This window comes from Eucalyptus grandis, chromosome 9, assembly GCF_016545825.1.
Source record: "Eucalyptus grandis isolate ANBG69807.140 chromosome 9, ASM1654582v1, whole genome shotgun sequence".
Lineage (NCBI taxonomy): Eukaryota > Viridiplantae > Streptophyta > Magnoliopsida > Myrtales > Myrtaceae > Eucalyptus > Eucalyptus grandis.
This window is the reverse complement of record NC_052620.1, coordinates 5,550,630-5,567,873: the sequence shown is the minus strand read 5'-3', so window position 1 is coordinate 5,567,873 and position 17,244 is coordinate 5,550,630. Positions and strand designations below refer to the sequence as shown.

At 39.6% G+C, this 17,244-nt stretch overlaps 1 protein-coding gene across 1 annotated transcript; it reads left to right on the top strand.

Moving 5' to 3' along the window:
• Positions 1 to 264: 264 nt before the first annotated feature.
• On the top strand, positions 265 to 6,620 carry LOC104446300 (pectinesterase 2). The gene is made up of 3 exons (XM_039302297.1): positions 265 to 1,123; positions 1,345 to 2,024; positions 6,498 to 6,620. Exons 1-3 carry the CDS (start codon positions 265 to 267, stop codon positions 6,618 to 6,620), a joined length of 1,662 nt encoding a protein of 553 aa, XP_039158231.1.
• The last annotated feature ends 10,624 nt before the right edge of the window (positions 6,621 to 17,244 follow it).

Here is a 17,244-nt window from a genome sequence, read left to right as displayed (position 1 = left end):
TTAATTCCACAGATGAACAGTAGCTTTTGCACCCGTCACGTTAACAACGTGTTCGCAACACGGTTTTTTGTAATCCATCGGTCATTCTATGATATTCAAAAGCAAGTTCCATGTAAGGTGGTGTAGCTGATTCCCTCTTGTCGCTATTATCACTTATTACATAAACGGACCAATCAAAGGCAACCGAACCACCCCAATTCAACATCACCGATCTCAACTTCTCTTTCACTTAATTCCACTTGGCAATACGCAAAATCCATCAAAATGGGTTTTTATCAGAAGGCGATCACCTATCTCTTTTTGCTTCTTTTGCTATCTCAAACCATCTCTGGCTATTCCTCTAGTGTTGTGAAATCATGGTGTAGCAAAATGCCTTACCCGCAACCCTGTGAGCACTTCTTGACCCGCAACCCTAAGCAAACCCCTCTCAAGCGAAGGTCCCATTTCCTCAGGGCCTCGATGCAAGTCGCCCTCGAGAGCGCGCAGCTAGCCCGAACCCACATGTACTCGCTAGGCTCTGGGTGCCGCGATGAACGCGAGAAGGCTGCATGGGCTGACTGCCTCAAGCTTTATGAGCACACAGTCCACCACTTGAACCGGACCATCAACCGCCAGTGTACTCAAGACGACATGCAAACCTGGCTTAGCGCCGCACTGACCAACTTGCAGACCTGTGGAACTGGTTTTGTCGAGCTTGGCATCTCAGACAATGTGTTGCCCTTGATGTCAAATAATGTTTCCAAGTTGATAAGCAACACTTTGTCTGCAAACTATGTGCCCTACACTACCCTAAACTACACCAATGAGTTCCCTACTTGGGTGAGGCCCAGCGATCGGAAGCTCTTACAGTCTTCGCCCGTGCTATCTACAGCAAATATTATGGTGGCTCAAGACGGTTCTGGGAACTACAAGACAATTAACGAAGCTGTAACTGCGGCTTTAATGCGGTCTGATACAACGAGGTTCATAATCTATATCAAGGCCGGTACCTATGAAGAGAATGTTGAAGTGGGGTCAAAATTGGAGAACATCGCGTTTGTGGGTGATGGTATTGGAAAGACCATAATTACCGGAAGCAAAAGTAATGCCGGAGGATTTACTACCTTCCATTCAGCAACTGTTGGTGAGTTTATCATGTAATTTATTTATATTATGCATTTTATATAGTATAAATACTGGAAAGGAAAAAGAGAAAAAATGGGAAGGATTATTAACGTTTAGTTTGCTGCGATAGTAAATTAAACATTTCGAGATCCATGTTTATTTTGCTAAGATACTTTCCGGTTTAGATTACATGAACTGGCAGACATACCCGAGCTAATAATTTCTCATCTTGAGTTTCAGCTGTTGATGGCGATGGATTCATTGCTCAAGACATCACTTTTCGTAACACTGCCGGCTCGGCCAATAACCAAGCGGTTGCTCTGCGTTCTAGCTCTGACCTCTCAGTTTTCTATCGATGTGGCTTTGAGGGTTATCAGGACACTCTTTTCGTTCATTCCAAACGACAATTCTACAACGGATGCGATATCTATGGCACCACTGACTTCATCTTTGGAAATGCCGCCGTCGTTTTCCATAATTGTAACATTTATGTTAGAAACCCCCCTAACAAAGTCAATACCATCACTGCACAAGGCCGAACTAACCCAAACCAGAACACCGGCATCTCCATCCTCAACTGCAAAGTCATTGCTGATTCAGAGTTGATATTGGTTCAAAGCTCTGTAAAGACATACCTTGGGAGGCCATGGCAAAAATATTCAAGAACTGTTTTCATGAGGACCTACTTTGATAGCCTGATTGACTCGGCCGGGTGGTTGGAGTGGGACGATAACTTTGCCCTGGACACTCTGTACTATGGAGAGTATATGAACACAGGCCCTGGGTCATCGACTGCAAATAGGGTGACATGGGCAGGTTACCATGTAATCACAAGCACGACGGAGGCTTCGAAGTTCACCATTGGGAACTTGATCCCCGGTGGCACTTGGTTGCTTGCGACCGGCATGCCTAACCCCTCGGTGGGTTACAATGTGCCTTACACCTCTGAGGGTTATGACGCGATTTACCCCTCAGGGGGTTGCAAACTGTTAATCGGTTTTAGTCGAGGCTGCAATGGTTATTCTCTATTCCAGCTCTTTCTTCTTTTGACTTCCTTTTTATTTCTTCCGGAAATCTAGTCTAGGTGAATAGCTGTTATTTTTCCGCTTTTTTGCTGTAAGGAAGTAATAATATTGCTTATCAAATACATTTGTAATTGTTTAAGAACTCCCAAATCATAGAATAAACAATTCATCAGACCACTTTCTTTTGATTTTTGGCATCGATTTTCATTTTAACTAGTAGCCTATTTTAGCATCATGAACAAATCTGACTTCTTTCAAGTGATCGACGTTCACGCTTTACAAACATGATCGGGCCTTCTGCGTTGTAGCACACAGAAAACACGAATTAGCTAACGACAAATCGCCGTTTCCTCCTTTTGTTCCTCAACTCCTTCCAAGCACTTGAAACTGGTAAAAACCAGTTCTCGATACTTCGCAGTTGCACAAGATCAATGGTTAGGCCTGCTTGGCATATTAGCTTAAGATATCACTCTGACCCTGGGCTAGTACGGCAGCCACTTCTAATAGCTTTTTCCCACCTCGAGCTTGGATTGGTATTGCAGCATCAAGAACACAATTCTTCTAAACAATTCTCTGAGAGGCAATTGTCACGTCCCGATTCTCGAGCATGTGCCCATCCCTCTATGGTCAATAAAATTTTGCGACTTCCCAGGATGAGTCGCCGATCTTTTCATTTTGTTGCACATACAAAAGCAAATAATAAATCCCCTGACAGTAACCATCTCGAGATAGAAAAGCAGGACAATAAATTCACAAACAAACATACTTTTATAAACATACTAAGTCATTTACAAAAAGTCAACAACCAAAGGTCTACAAAAGACTGACTCTCAAAAGGAGGCTGTCCTATCTGACCTACACCTCAGATCTCCTCAGCTCAGCTCCAGATCTTCCACCCTAAGGTCCTGAAAATTTAAACTCATGACGGGGTGAGATATAAATCTCAGCGAGTTCACGCTCTAAACCCGATTATGAGGGTAATACGCTAAGAAGCATCCTAACCACACAATTAGAGTAGAGAACTTACCTCGCCTCAGTCCTTCCTGCATGTTAGCACAGTTCTTATCACAACCATATGCATATAGCAATTTCACACATCAATTGGAACGTCTAAATCAGTCACTGTTCACACGAGCAAGAGTTACTGACACACATTAGTCCATCAATTCAATCATAGGAGTTCTGATTATAGGGCCAAATCGTTATGGCATGTCCCATTCCATGCCACACAATTTTGTTGCATAATTCGGCGCATCAATTTCACTCAATATGCGTTCTAATTAATCATTACTATCCACACAGGCAATTTTATCCGACATACGCCGGTCCTTTATCCACCGACACACCGGGGATAGACACACACTGTGGACGGTAATATCCACCAATACACACTGGGGATGGGTTCTCTTATCCTTTAACATCCACTGACACACACCGAGAACGGGTTCTCTTAACCTTTAACGTCCACCGACACACACTAGGGACGGTTCTCTTAACCAGCACATGATCATTCAATTCTAGCCAAGGACACCATGCATTGTACTCAAATACTTCAATTAAAATGGTGAACCTGGCCTATTTTCTTCGTATTAAAAGTACACAGTAATATACTCGTATGTGGGTACACGATCAACTCAACTCAGAAAAAGTGATATCCTCCAATTTGAAATCTCACTATTTTATATAGTGTGTAAAACTATTTTCGGTGTTAAAATTTGACATCTGGGATTTTTTGAATAAATATCGAAATTCGCAATTTCTGGAATTAAATACTCAAAATTTCAATTAGCACTCAATTGCAGAAATTAACCACACTATTACAATTAGCACAAAATTCTAATCACTAACTATCCCTGTCTAATTTCTGAAAAACTAATTAATAATTAAATACTTATCAAAATTAATTAAATAAATCAATTTAAATACCAAAAATACCACTCTAGGCCAAAATCACTAAATTAAATACTGAAACAAGCCCGGAAAATTCCCAAACCCTTCTAGATAAATAATATGATTTATCTAAGCCTCAATTAATTTAATCTAACCACCCAACATGCATAATTGAATAATTAAATTGCTAATCTAATCTAACTAACCACATAATCCCTAATTAAATTAACTAAACACCCCATAAACTTCATTAGCCTACTAAGAAGAGTTTAGTGCATAAACTCACCGGTTTAATGTGAAAACCAGTTCACCGCGACGGCGGCCGAAACTCCGGTTTGCGGCGGCGTCAATGGGCTTGGACCGGGCCTAAAACTGGCCCAACAAATCTCAGCCCAAGTTGAGATTTGTTCTTGAGTTTGGGTGGGCCTGATCTGGCTTTAAGATGGGCTGAGATGGGTCGAATTACTGAAAAACTGATTTGGGCTTGCTGCAGCAGGGCTTCAAGTGGCGTGGGCTGAGCTGCTAGGCCGAAGACAGGGACGAAGGAAGCAGCTTCGGTGGCTGGGTTATTGCAAGGCTTGAATTCAACCAAATTGGGCCGCTGCAAGCGTAAGGGCCCAGCAGGACTGAAACGAAGGGGCCATTGGCGTGAAGACTGCTGCTTCGGTCGAAGGGGACTGGAATCACGCGAGCTGGAGATGGCGCTGGCGAGCTGACGGAGAGAATTCGCGGTTGCGGGGTCAACGAAGGGCTTCTGCTGGGCTCGTTTGTTGACCAGGCGTGGGGACGCGGACGTTTTGGCGACGCAACTCCATGGAGAGAATAATCGTTGGCTTCGGGCTTCGCTGGCAGCTGGAGGAAGGATCGATGGGCTTCGGTGGCACATGAGTCAACTAAGCTTGTTGGAGTTGACTGGATGCGTGGCATCGGGGGAGAGGGGAAACAAAAGATGGTGGATGGTGATGTTGATGATGAGAGAGCTCGGTGGCAGAGGAGACAGCAAGAGGAAGAGACAGTGGATGGGGGCGGCAGAAATGAAGAGGAATTGTGGGTTGACGGAAAGAGATGAGAAGGAGAATGAAAGCGAAAACAAAACAGAGGGGATCGAGCGAGAGCAACGCACGAAGGAGGAGGAAATCGTGCAAAGGAAGCCAAGGAGGGGCCCAAAATATTAAACCTTAGCCATTCCATTAACTCACTTGTCCCCTATTACTTTCCACACTTTAAATCCCACGATATTATCCAAATTAATGCCAAAATTCCAACCAATAAACCAGCCTCCAAATTTACCTAATAGAACTTCAATTTCCTCTCTGATTTCTCCAATTCGAGATCCGATTTCAATGAAGAAAAATCCCATACAATTTTCTGCAAGTCCCCAACACCCAAAGGCTCGGCTTGGAAATCCAAATTTCCTTCGACTTAGCCCATCCGAATTTATGTTATTTTTCCGTAACGTCCGTATCAATTTTCCATAAAAATCTCGGAATCTCCAAAAATTCTTTGTAGGATGAGTCGACGTTCCTAAAATAGATCGTGACACGACATAATTTTTAATTTTTGAAATTTGGTTCAAATTCACGGTTAATTTCAATCTGACGCATTTTAGCGTAACTTAGTCTATTATGTAGCTTTTAGGAATTTTTAGTGCAATTAACCCGTGATTGATTTATCTTGAGTCACAATGTACATCTTCAACACATTGGCGACTTTTGATTGTCGTGAAAATCTCGAAGTTTCAAATTTGGATACCGAGTACCAAAACGACAGAAAAGTCGATCTAGTGCCGATCAACTAGGATTTTGCAATCAGGTGGAATCAACCACACTTTGATCACATATCTCAGTCAAATCGACTTATCTCCGATCTCTGATTGATTTCGACAGTACCGTAATGACTCTTGCAAATTAGCACGGTCGAGCAGTCGTTTCTTAATCGAATTCTCAAGTCTATTGCATTTAGATTTCTTAACAGCTTAGGCTGGTTATCCCGTGAGTGGCCAATTCAAGAAATAGAACTATTGGCGCATCGATGAAATGCCCGATTTATTTAATCGAAAACAAAATCTAAAAATTCAGAATGTCACGGGCAACATTGAGAGTAATCCATCCTACACGAGACCGATCTTTTATTATTTGGGGTCTCACTAAAGGGGAGAGAAAGTTGAATAGTCTAGCTAACTGGGAATTCTGGAATTGAATTTTTCTTGGTTAAGATTCAATAATCTCTGAAAAAGATCTCCGAAAACATGCGGAAATCCCTGAATATTCAACAGGATGGAGTACCGAGTTGAAGGCTGCAAGTTCAAAAGATCTTTTTCACTTCAATAGATCCCTATACTGCTATATATAGCTCCGTTTTTCTGAGGATTCAACTTCGTATCAGATGAGGCGTGAAACTGATTATAGATGATCAAGTTAATTCGGAACAAAGAAGCAATGTCCCCTCTCCAGGAAAAACAACGTAAAAAAACGTCAGCAAGATAGAGGCAAGTCAGTGCAACTGTTGACCTCAAGAGTAATTATTAGAGACTGTCTGATAGAAGCTAAGTCGAACTACGTTAACCGAAAGCAGTCGAATTTGAGCTTTCGATATAACTAGATGTCTAAGATTGCTTCCTTGAACCCAATGAAAATCCACCAACCCGGAATAGCGCAAAGAAGTTCGACCACAATCGCTGACACTGAGTGCCAAGGCCTGCAGTTTGTCGTCTGAGCCAGAGAACCAAAGAGATAAAGCTCAAACAGTAAGCCGCCAACAGAACAAAAATCAAATTAATTGCTAATAAAGTTGGATGTAGGAGTGCATTAAACCTTCTGATAATAGATGAATTTGAAGCTCTAAGAAGCTAAGTAACATTGACATTGACACGCAACACGAAACACGACATGATAGGACACGCCGACATGTCATTTTTCAAAAAACAGAAAATTCTAACTATATTAAATATATATTTTTATATATACATAATAAATTATTATTTTTATGATTATTTCCATCAAATTAATTTGAATCAAATTCATAAATAAATAAATAAATAAATAAAGCCTAGAATGAATATACACTAAAAACATTAATCCGCCATTAATTAATATCATTCATTGTTTCAATTTGATAAACTCAACTCTATTTCAATAATTCTTAAAACTTGGAGAAAAAATAAACAATCCATATTCTAGACTCACATGTTAGATATGTTGGAATAGGATAAAAAAAAAACTTTAAATAGTGAATTATATATCAAGGGAAGTAGAAGAGAATAGAATATTATGTTTTTCTTCTTTGTCAATTAATTATTTTTATTATTGTGTTTTATTTTTCACATATATATTTTGACATCTCATTTATTAAGTTTTTAAATTGACCTTGATATTCGAATCATGTGTCGGAAACTCGTATGTTAGAATTCCGACTCGAGTGTTGGAAAATGTTGAGAAAGTTGATCAGATGTCAGATTTTCTAACACATGTTGACCGAGTGTCGAAGATTGTCCGAGAGTGTCAGATACATGTCAAAGTGTCCAACACGACACAAAGGCTCTTAGAGAGTGTCAATGCTTCATAGCTAAGAAGTAGCTCCAAAGTAAAAGGGCAAAACAAATTCATAGATATCTCACTTATTAAATTATTGTCTCAATTTTGAATTTGGATATTGATTTGTTAAATCGAATTTGTTAAGAAATATTTTCCAAAACAGATTAAATTTTTCATTCTTGAATAAGTTTCCTGAATTGCACTAAGGAAGGAGCACTAAAGGATAAAGGATGGGCACACTATCTTTTATTATATTTTGCTTATGAGGGAAAATGTGGCACCTCTCGACAGCCCCGATCCGATTGGGGTCACCACAGTTCGCTTACTTTTCACTTGCCCTAATAACATGGCACTCTGATACCATTAAAATTGCAGCGAGTCCATATAACCTGGGGGTTTACATCTTTTAGATCGGTCCCTTGCACAATTCATGTAACGGAAGCATATCAAACAACTCACTTCCCTATATTCAGGAAACGATGCACACTAACTAAACATTTATAGGTAAAAGCCTAACACTTTTATTTACTTAAACCAGATGGACATCATTCATCGGTACATCAAAATGCCAATGTTTTCTATACTCGGCTATACTTCAAAAGATGATCGGCATCTCCTCTAACAGTCGCATACTTAAAGTCCATCAATCAGTGTCGGCGTCTAAAAGTTCATTCCTTTGCTATCCTCCTCCTCGCGGTCATATCCAACCACTTGATCCATCTATCGGTGGCAGTGGCAGCAGAGGTATCTTATCTAGTCTGAAATGTTATTCCCCAAAAGGGGTGAGTACAACCACTCAACAGTAAAGATCCACCAAACTACTCAATGCATCAAACAAAACAATCAATGTATCATACAAAGCACATATCGTCCATGCATTCAAGCATAACTTACCTTGCAGCCATGCATATGTCATCATACCATATGTACATACATCCTCATGTATGCATCACCATCATGTCATACATAAATCATACCATAGGTGCACATACAACCATGCACTCATCATCATCATGTCATACATATACCATGCCATAGGTGCACATACAACCATGCACTCATGCATATCTCAAACCCATGCCATATGTGCATATACCATCATGATTCATATCATCCATGCTATCAAGCATACATCACTATGAGATCCATTCATGCCTTCATGATTGCATTTTCAACATCAAATAGCATCAATTTATTTTCATAAGCCGATCATGCATCATGCCATATGCATATACTCATGCACATGATTCATTTTCAATTCTTATCTTTCACAAAGATCTCATCAATTTTTCTTTCCAAGGACCAATGTTTGCATCCAACAATTTATCACTTGCACCCAATCCTGGCATCGTGAGGAACCTTTAGCATTCAGCCATTTAAGGCCACCGGGCATCCGGCACACACCTCCGGGCATCTCGTATCCCAACTAGCATCACGAGGAATCCCCCTAGGCACAAACCTCCAAGGCTTCCGGAATTACGTACCGACATACCACCAGGATCCTCCCCTCTGGAATTACGTACCGTATACAACCGGGCATCTCGAAACTCCCGAGGATCCTCCGGAATTACACCACTAGGTCACCGGGCATCCGGCATTTACACTCCCTGGCCAGGCATCCCGACACTTCCGGGGCATTGTCAGCTCACATCTCCGACGGCCATCTCATTTATCATAGTTCACATTCGCAATTATGGCTCAATTTCAACATGGCATATGATATGATGGCAAACAAGATCATTTTCAGCATTTGATTCTTATATGTAGTTCCAATCACCATCACATATGCAGCAAGATCTAATCACTTATGACAATACAATCCATACATCATGACTTTTTGAAATTTACCAAATTCCAGCTTGCACAATTTCGGAGAACATATAAATTAAATATCCATATGATCTTCAAAAATTATAAAATCAGAACATATGATAGGCAAGACATATAGGTAGCAACTCCATGAAGAACACATGCCCAAAAGAACTTCACACAAAAAGATATAGCTCACACATTACAGCTTGCAAAATTCGGATACAATCAGATTGCGCAGTTCTTGAAATATTTTAATTTAAATACCTGAATGGCCTCCAAAAATTATGAACTTTTACCAGGTGATATTCAAGACCCTAAGGTATATTTTTCATGCATAAATCCATGCCAGATTCGTCCTATATAATTAACTATGGACAGTCGAAGCCCCTGTTCCTAGTACCGAACAGTCCAGGTTTAGCTGTCTCCGAAAAATCAAGGTTTCACCTACTTATCTTCCTTCATTTCCTCTGAATTTTTGATATGTTTTGCCTCAAGAAATCCAATACAACTTTCATTAAGAGATCTAGGTGATATTCTCAACGGATAGTCACTTTATAGTTCACGAAGTGGCTGGAGTCCAGTACAATACTTCCAGATCTATCGTCTTCAAAGGAAAAATAGTTTCACTAGGATAAACTTGTTATTTTTACTTAAATTTTGAGTATGTTAGTCCTCAGGATGTTCTCTACAACTTTAGTGAAGAAGTCAAAGTGAAATTCTCAGTAAAAAGTAACATGAAACACACAAAACCACCAAGAGATCAACAAAACAGTTTCAGATCTAACGTTTTCGTAGAGGAAGGGTTTCACCCCTTAAAACGCAGCCATTTTATCTAAAATTTTAGTATGTTATACTTTAAGATGTTTTCTATAACTTTTGTGAAGGAGTCAAAGCACAAATCCAACTCAAAACCCGCATGCAAGCCTCTACAACATTCTGGGTCAGGCGGTATACTCGAAAACAGCTTACCACTTCAAAGCAACACACTCAAAGTTTCGGTTTCTTACACCCTAAACGTCCGAGATTCACCACCATTCAAACACATGAAAGATACAACATGCAAGAGCAGAATGTAGATCCCAACTTGCCTTTGTACCGAGCTACAGCGAGCATGACGGTGGACGACAGACGCACGGCGACGAGCGACGGACGAGCGAACGGATGGACACACGGCTTCTTCCTCCTCTCTCTCGGTTCCCTCTCTCACTCGACAAGTCCCCCTCTCTCTCTCTCACTCTCTCAAAACTGGCCACTCCCTCTCTCTCTTTCTTTTTGGTTGTTTAAATACTTGCATGCTTCCCTTTTTGCATGGAGGGACACTTGTCCCCAAGAAGGAGACAAGTGTCTCCCTAGTTGAAGACACTTGAGGAGGCCATGCGGCTCCTCCTCCCCCCTCCTTGCATCGACAGCCCAATGGGCTTCATGGGCCAGCCTTTTGGCCCACTTTAGGCTCAACATTCTTGGGCCTAAAGTCCAAACTTAAATGGCCCAAGTTTATTTTTAATAATACATCTTAATTCTCATTTAAATAAATACCTAATTGCATAATAAATTGGCCAAAAGACTTTGTGACATTAATCCATAAAATCAAATCTATAAAGTGCATAGTCAAGAACAAAGTCTTCTTTATCAAGTTGTCCTATAGCACCAACCTTGATCATCCATTAACATTTTCCACTTAAATAAATACCTAACTTGCAAAATTAATAAGGCCATAAAACTTGTAGTCACAAATTCATAAATTCCAATTTATAATACACATGACCAATGATAGAATTTTCTTTCCTATCACATAATTATCCATTAAAAGTTTGGCCATAAATCTTATTGCAAATTATGGATTAAATGGCTATAAATAACTTAATGGTACTTCCATCACCTATTCATAAACTTTAATGTAACTAGAGGTCGTCATGAATTTTGGGATGCCACAGCAAAAGGGTAAATATCTGAGAAAGAAACAAAGCATTTCTTTTGCTTTTATTTCTCCCATAGCCATACTTGGTCTCTTTATAAAAGTGGCGTGAAAGGTGAGCACTCCACAACATATATGTTGTCGAATCCTTGTTGAAGTCGCACAGTGGCCCATGTTAAATTTGTTGACTTGAACATGCAGTGATTTTATGCTATGAGTTTATGTCCAAGTGAAGTATTTATTTATAAATATTTTGGGTTTAAGTTAAAATCTAGGTGTGGGAAGCACTTGAATGTGTAAGCGATTGTAAACTCTAATTTTCCGATTATAGTGGATTATTTGTCACTAGCTCTCCTTGTGGATATAAGTATCGATACTTGAATCAAATCACATAAATCTCTATTATGTTTATTATTCATCATTTATTTCTCTGGTATTTTTCACATTGACTTATTTGCAAAATCATGTCATTTCTATGTATTATATTTCAACAATTGATTTCAAAGCTTGGGATCATATTTCTTGATTGTGATTTCAGACTTTTGCTTGTTTGATTTTTATATGGAAATTCTATCATTACAATTATATCTTAGGCAAAAGATGAAATTAAAAAGTTTAACAAGAAGACCAACTTTGGCTTATGGAGCATCAAGATGTTTACGTTATTAATAACACAAGGTTTGGCCAAGGCATTGGATGGTAAAGATGAATTGCCGATTATAATAAAAGCCTCTAGTAGGACAAAGCTAATGGAAATGGTAAAGAGCACAATCCTGTTGTAGTTGTCGAATCAGGTGTTAACAAAGATAGCCAAGGAGAAGGATGCCTTTGCATTATGGGCAAAAATTCAGACGTTCTATGTAAAGAAAAGTTTGAACAATCATTTGTATATGTTGAAAAGGATTTGTCAATTTAGATGTACTAAAGGTATGTCTATTAGAACCCATCTTGATGAATTCAATAAACTTACGATGGATTTGAAGAATGTTGGTAAGATATTTGAAAGAATGGGGCATGATGTTGTTAGCTTATTTACTAGAGTTGTGAGAGCACATTATTGATTCCATGTTGTAGGGGCATTCTACAATTACCTCATAGTAGGTAAAGTCCGCTCTATTCTCTAAGGACTGGCAGAGAAAGTTGCAAAATGACAGTCTAGTGAAATGAGTATTGCAAGCACTAACGATTTGGGGTAGAAAACAACATTGTGGGCCTAGTGTTTACAAAGGTAAAAGCATATCAAAATCACACCATATAAAGTCAAAGGAATACGTGAAGTGCTTGGAGTGTCGTGAGGAGGGGCATATCAGGAGATTTTGTCTAAAGAGAAGGAATAAAGGTGATAAGCAGAATGTCACAAGTAGTGTGACGAGCATTGCTAAGGGATTTTATATTTGACTATTAGTTCTTCATGAGACAAATGGATGCTAGATTTGAGGTGTTCTTATAATATGATGTCCCATAAAAATAAACTATAGATGGTGGTAAAGTTTTTTTAAGGAATGATGTAATCTGCAATGCTATAGAGATAGGAACAATTTGAATTCGGATGCAAATAAGGTGGTATCCATATTAATAGACGTGAGGTATGTACCAAAGCCCAAAAGGAATCTTATTTCTTTGGGGACACTCGATGACTTCGAGTGTAGATATTAAAGATATCTCGAAGTATCATGATAGGGATGAAAGAAAAGAAAGTGAATACTCTCTATCATATATTAGAAGAGACATTGACTAGAATTGCTGCAGTGCCATCAAGTGAGTTAGACTTTGACTTGACTTAGTTATGGTATATGTGTTTAGGGCACATGAGTGAGATAGGTATGGCGATACTGAGTAAAATGGGGTTATTGAAGAATAAAAAATAGAGAAACTGGACTTATGTGAGTACTAAATCTTTAGGAAGCAGCACAGAATTAAGTTTACTATAGCTATTCATTTGACCAAGCGACTAGTTGAATACATTTATTTAGACATTTAGAGCCCATTTCCGATTCCTTCAAAAGGAGGGTGCCCGATATATGCTGACATTTGTTGATGATTATTCAAGAAATGTATGAGTATACTTTCTCAAGCAAAATATTATGTGTTCAATCGATTCAAGAAATTGAAGACATTAATTGAGAAGTAGTCAAGTAACATATCCAATGCCTAAAAATCAATAATGGCATGAAGTTTTATGGCAAAGATTTTACCGAGTTCTACGAAAAAGAAATGATTGTGGAATACCATACTATACATGGGCACCATAGCAGAATGGCGTAGCAAAACAAAAGAACATAACTTTACTTAAGTGAGCTCGATGCATGCTCACATGTAGGACTTAGCAAGGGATTTTGGGCTGAAGCAGTGAACATGACATGTTATCTTGTTAATTGATCTCCATCATTTATTATCAAGTGGAAGACTCCTAAGGAAGTATGGTCGAAGAAACTCATTGATTACTTCGAATTACGTATATTCGGGTGTCCTATATATGTTCATGCGAGTGATGGTAAACTTGAGCTGAGAGCGAAGAAGTATATATTTCTAAGTTATGCACATGGGTAAAAGGTTATCGGTGGTGTGCACCAATCCTAGATCACCTGATTTTCTAATCAACAATGACGTAATCTTCAACGAGACACAATGCTTCAACATAGGAGTTCTGAGACATAATCAGCAAAGCAGATAAACCATGGTGTCATTAGTAAGGCGAAGCTTCAAGTATAGACTTTAGAGATGTCAAAGATAATGAAAGTTGAGATTGTAGATGAGGCCACAATTCCTAAATTTGGTAATAATAGACAATTAGTATGGCCATAGCATACCATAGCTACAGGGAGACAATAAAGGTAAATTAAATCACCAATACGCCATTGACTATAGATGATGAGGTGGAGATAAATGAACCTTCGCCTTACTCTGAGATGATGGTTAGTTCATAGTCATCATAGTGGCTAGGGGCTATGAGTGAAAAGATGGAATCACTTCATTGAAATCAGACATGAGAGTCAGTTAAAGTACTCAAGAGCTAAAAGATTGTAGGAAGTAAATGGGTCTTTAAACGAAACAAGGGCATTCTCGATGTCGAAACAACGAGATATAAATGAGACTTGTGATGAAGGGATATACACAATGAGAGGGCATTAACAATGACAAGGTGTTCTTGAGTTAGAGTAACTATTCATGTTTTACTTGCCTTAGTTGCTTCGAAGGATCTTGAGTTAGAGTAGCTAGATGTGAAAATTGTATTTCTTCACTGTGAGTTAAAGAAATGGATTTACATGAGGCAGCTAGAGGGATTTGCCATTATGGGTAAGGAAGATCATGTTTGCTTATTAAAGAAATTTTTGTATGCACTAAAATAGTCTCCTAAGCAATGATATAAGTGTTTTAATGCTTTCATTGTCACGCTCTGATTCTCTGAGCACGTGCCTATCCCTCTGCGGTCGATTAATAGCAACGTCCCAAGACACATTGCCGACCCATTCATTTTAATGTACATGCGGAAGCAATTTAAAAATTCACAAACAACAACAATATGGATAGAAAAGCAAGGCCACAAATCACAACCAAAACAAGTATTTTTATAAACAAACAGGTTTATATACAATGCCAAGATGTTTACAAAAATATCGGCTTAATAAAAAGGAAACTTTCCTATGACCCTCTAGTCAAACATGTTCACCGATTCTTCGATCTTCACCTTCCCAGACTCTAGGGCTTCCAATCTTGGACAACCGCCATTAGGGACCTGAAAATGTTATCCCACAACGGGATGAAATGACGTCTCAGTGAGTTCTACCTCCTAAGACCTAATTAGGAAAAAATACGCCCCAAGAGCTACCTAAACACAAACATAGGTCGGAGGTCTTATATTTACCTCAGTGCCTTCCTACAAGTCAATACAATTCAGATATTCACAATTCGCAATCAATCAAATCATCAAACCAATCGAATTATTGATCAATCAACTCAATCGATTCCATGTCATTACAACCTGTGGGTTGTGGGCCCACTCAATACAAATTAGGAAGTCCGATCACGTCCGATGACTCACTTTAAACCATGATCAATCATTCGACCCAAATAATAATCACGGCCAATCATGGCACAGCCTATTCCATACTCGGTGGTTTCCTAGTGTAACTAGGTTAATCACGGCTGGGCACGACTTTGATTAGGTGGTAAATCATGGCCCAATGGGCACATCCGGTTCCAAGTTTGGCGGTAAATCACAGCTCGACATGCACAACCTAGGTTATATGGTAATCATGGCCCAATGGGCACAAACTCTAGGAGGTGGTTAATCACGAGTCAATGAGCATAACCTCTATGAGGTGGTTAATCATGGCTCAACGAGCACAACCTCTATGAGGTGGTTTCCTTGATCTAACTCATAACATCACCCAGTTACTTACTCACGGCCAACAACATCATACTTCATAATTAAATTCCTCAAATCACATAATACATTGGCCTATTTTCCTCTTTTTAGAGATACCCGATAAAATAATCGTGTGTGGGTACACAGTCGCTCATAGCCAAAATATAATATTTTCTCACTTTTGAACATCCCACTAGTTTTAGCAGTCCTAAAATAAATTTTTGGCACTGTAGACCAACGCCCGGTAATTTTCCAATTAATTACCAAAATAATCAATTTTGAGATAATTACTCACAATCACCAAACACATTCAATTTACACAAAATAACAGTCAAATAAATAAATAGATCACACCACTGCAATCAGCACAAAATTTCGATCACCGGTTATCCCGGTCTAATTTCTGGAAAATAAATAAATAATTAAGTAATTACGAAAAATAATAAATAAATGCCAATAAATAGAACTTAGGCTCGTAAAGCCTAATTGGAAGCCAAGACGGATTCGAAAAATTTCTGAACTACTCTAGTTAAATACTAGAGCTTGTCTAGACTCTAATTACACTACTCTAACCACCTAACATGCAATAACAAGTAATTAAATTGCTAATCTAATCTAACTATCCACCTAATCCAAGCTTAACTTAAACGAAATATCCCTTAAGTGTCATTAACTTACTAAGCAGGGATTAGTGAGTTAAACTCCTTGTTAAGCGATCCGTCCGGATCAAATCAACGGAAACGTTGCGAGGCTCGAGAAACTCCTAAGCAAGCTTGCCAACCGGGGTCCGAAAATAGGCCAAAGCGGGCCAAAACAGCTACTAGAGACCCACATGGCCAAGCTTTTGGTCGGTGTTGAATCGAGGCTGAGAGAAGTGCTGACTTGGGCCAGTTGAGGTAAGAATGGTCTGAAATGGGCGGAGGGGACTAAACTGGGTCTAGGCGGGGCTAGACGATGGCTGAATAGCAGCTAGGAAACTCCAAGTGGCTTTGACGCTGGATGGTGTTTGAACTTCGCGAGACGGCAGCAAGCTAGGCGCGGGCATGAGCAAGCAGCGGCTAGCGGACGTGCAGCTCGGCGGTGTAAGCAACAACTCCAGGCTTCGGTGGTTGGCTCGACGACGTGGGAGGACTGAGCTCGGTCTTCTAGGTTGCTGTAGCATCGCACAGTAGGGAGAGGGAGGAGGAGGTCAACGGGAGTAGAAGGGAAGAAGGGAGGGACCGAATGAGTTGGAGGGGGACCACCTTGGCCTTCACTCTTATCCGTTTGTCCCCTAGCTTGGCCCACCAACCTAGCTGTCTTCCTTAGCTGACTTCTAGACCAAAAAGCCCTATTCTAGAAGCTTGAGTTGGTCCACAAGTTGGGTCCATGGGAGTGCTATGAATTTTGATTGATTTTCCCTCCAATTGGACTCAAATGACTCTTGAATCAACTCAATTTGGCCTCTATAAATTTCAATATCAAGTCCTCGATTAAATTGGCATTTTTCATCGCCAATAGAATCATCTCGCTTCCCAATTTCGAGATTAAAAACAATCCTCGGACTTTTCTAGTTAAAAACGACCCTACCTCAACTTTTTCCGAAAAAGTACCCGT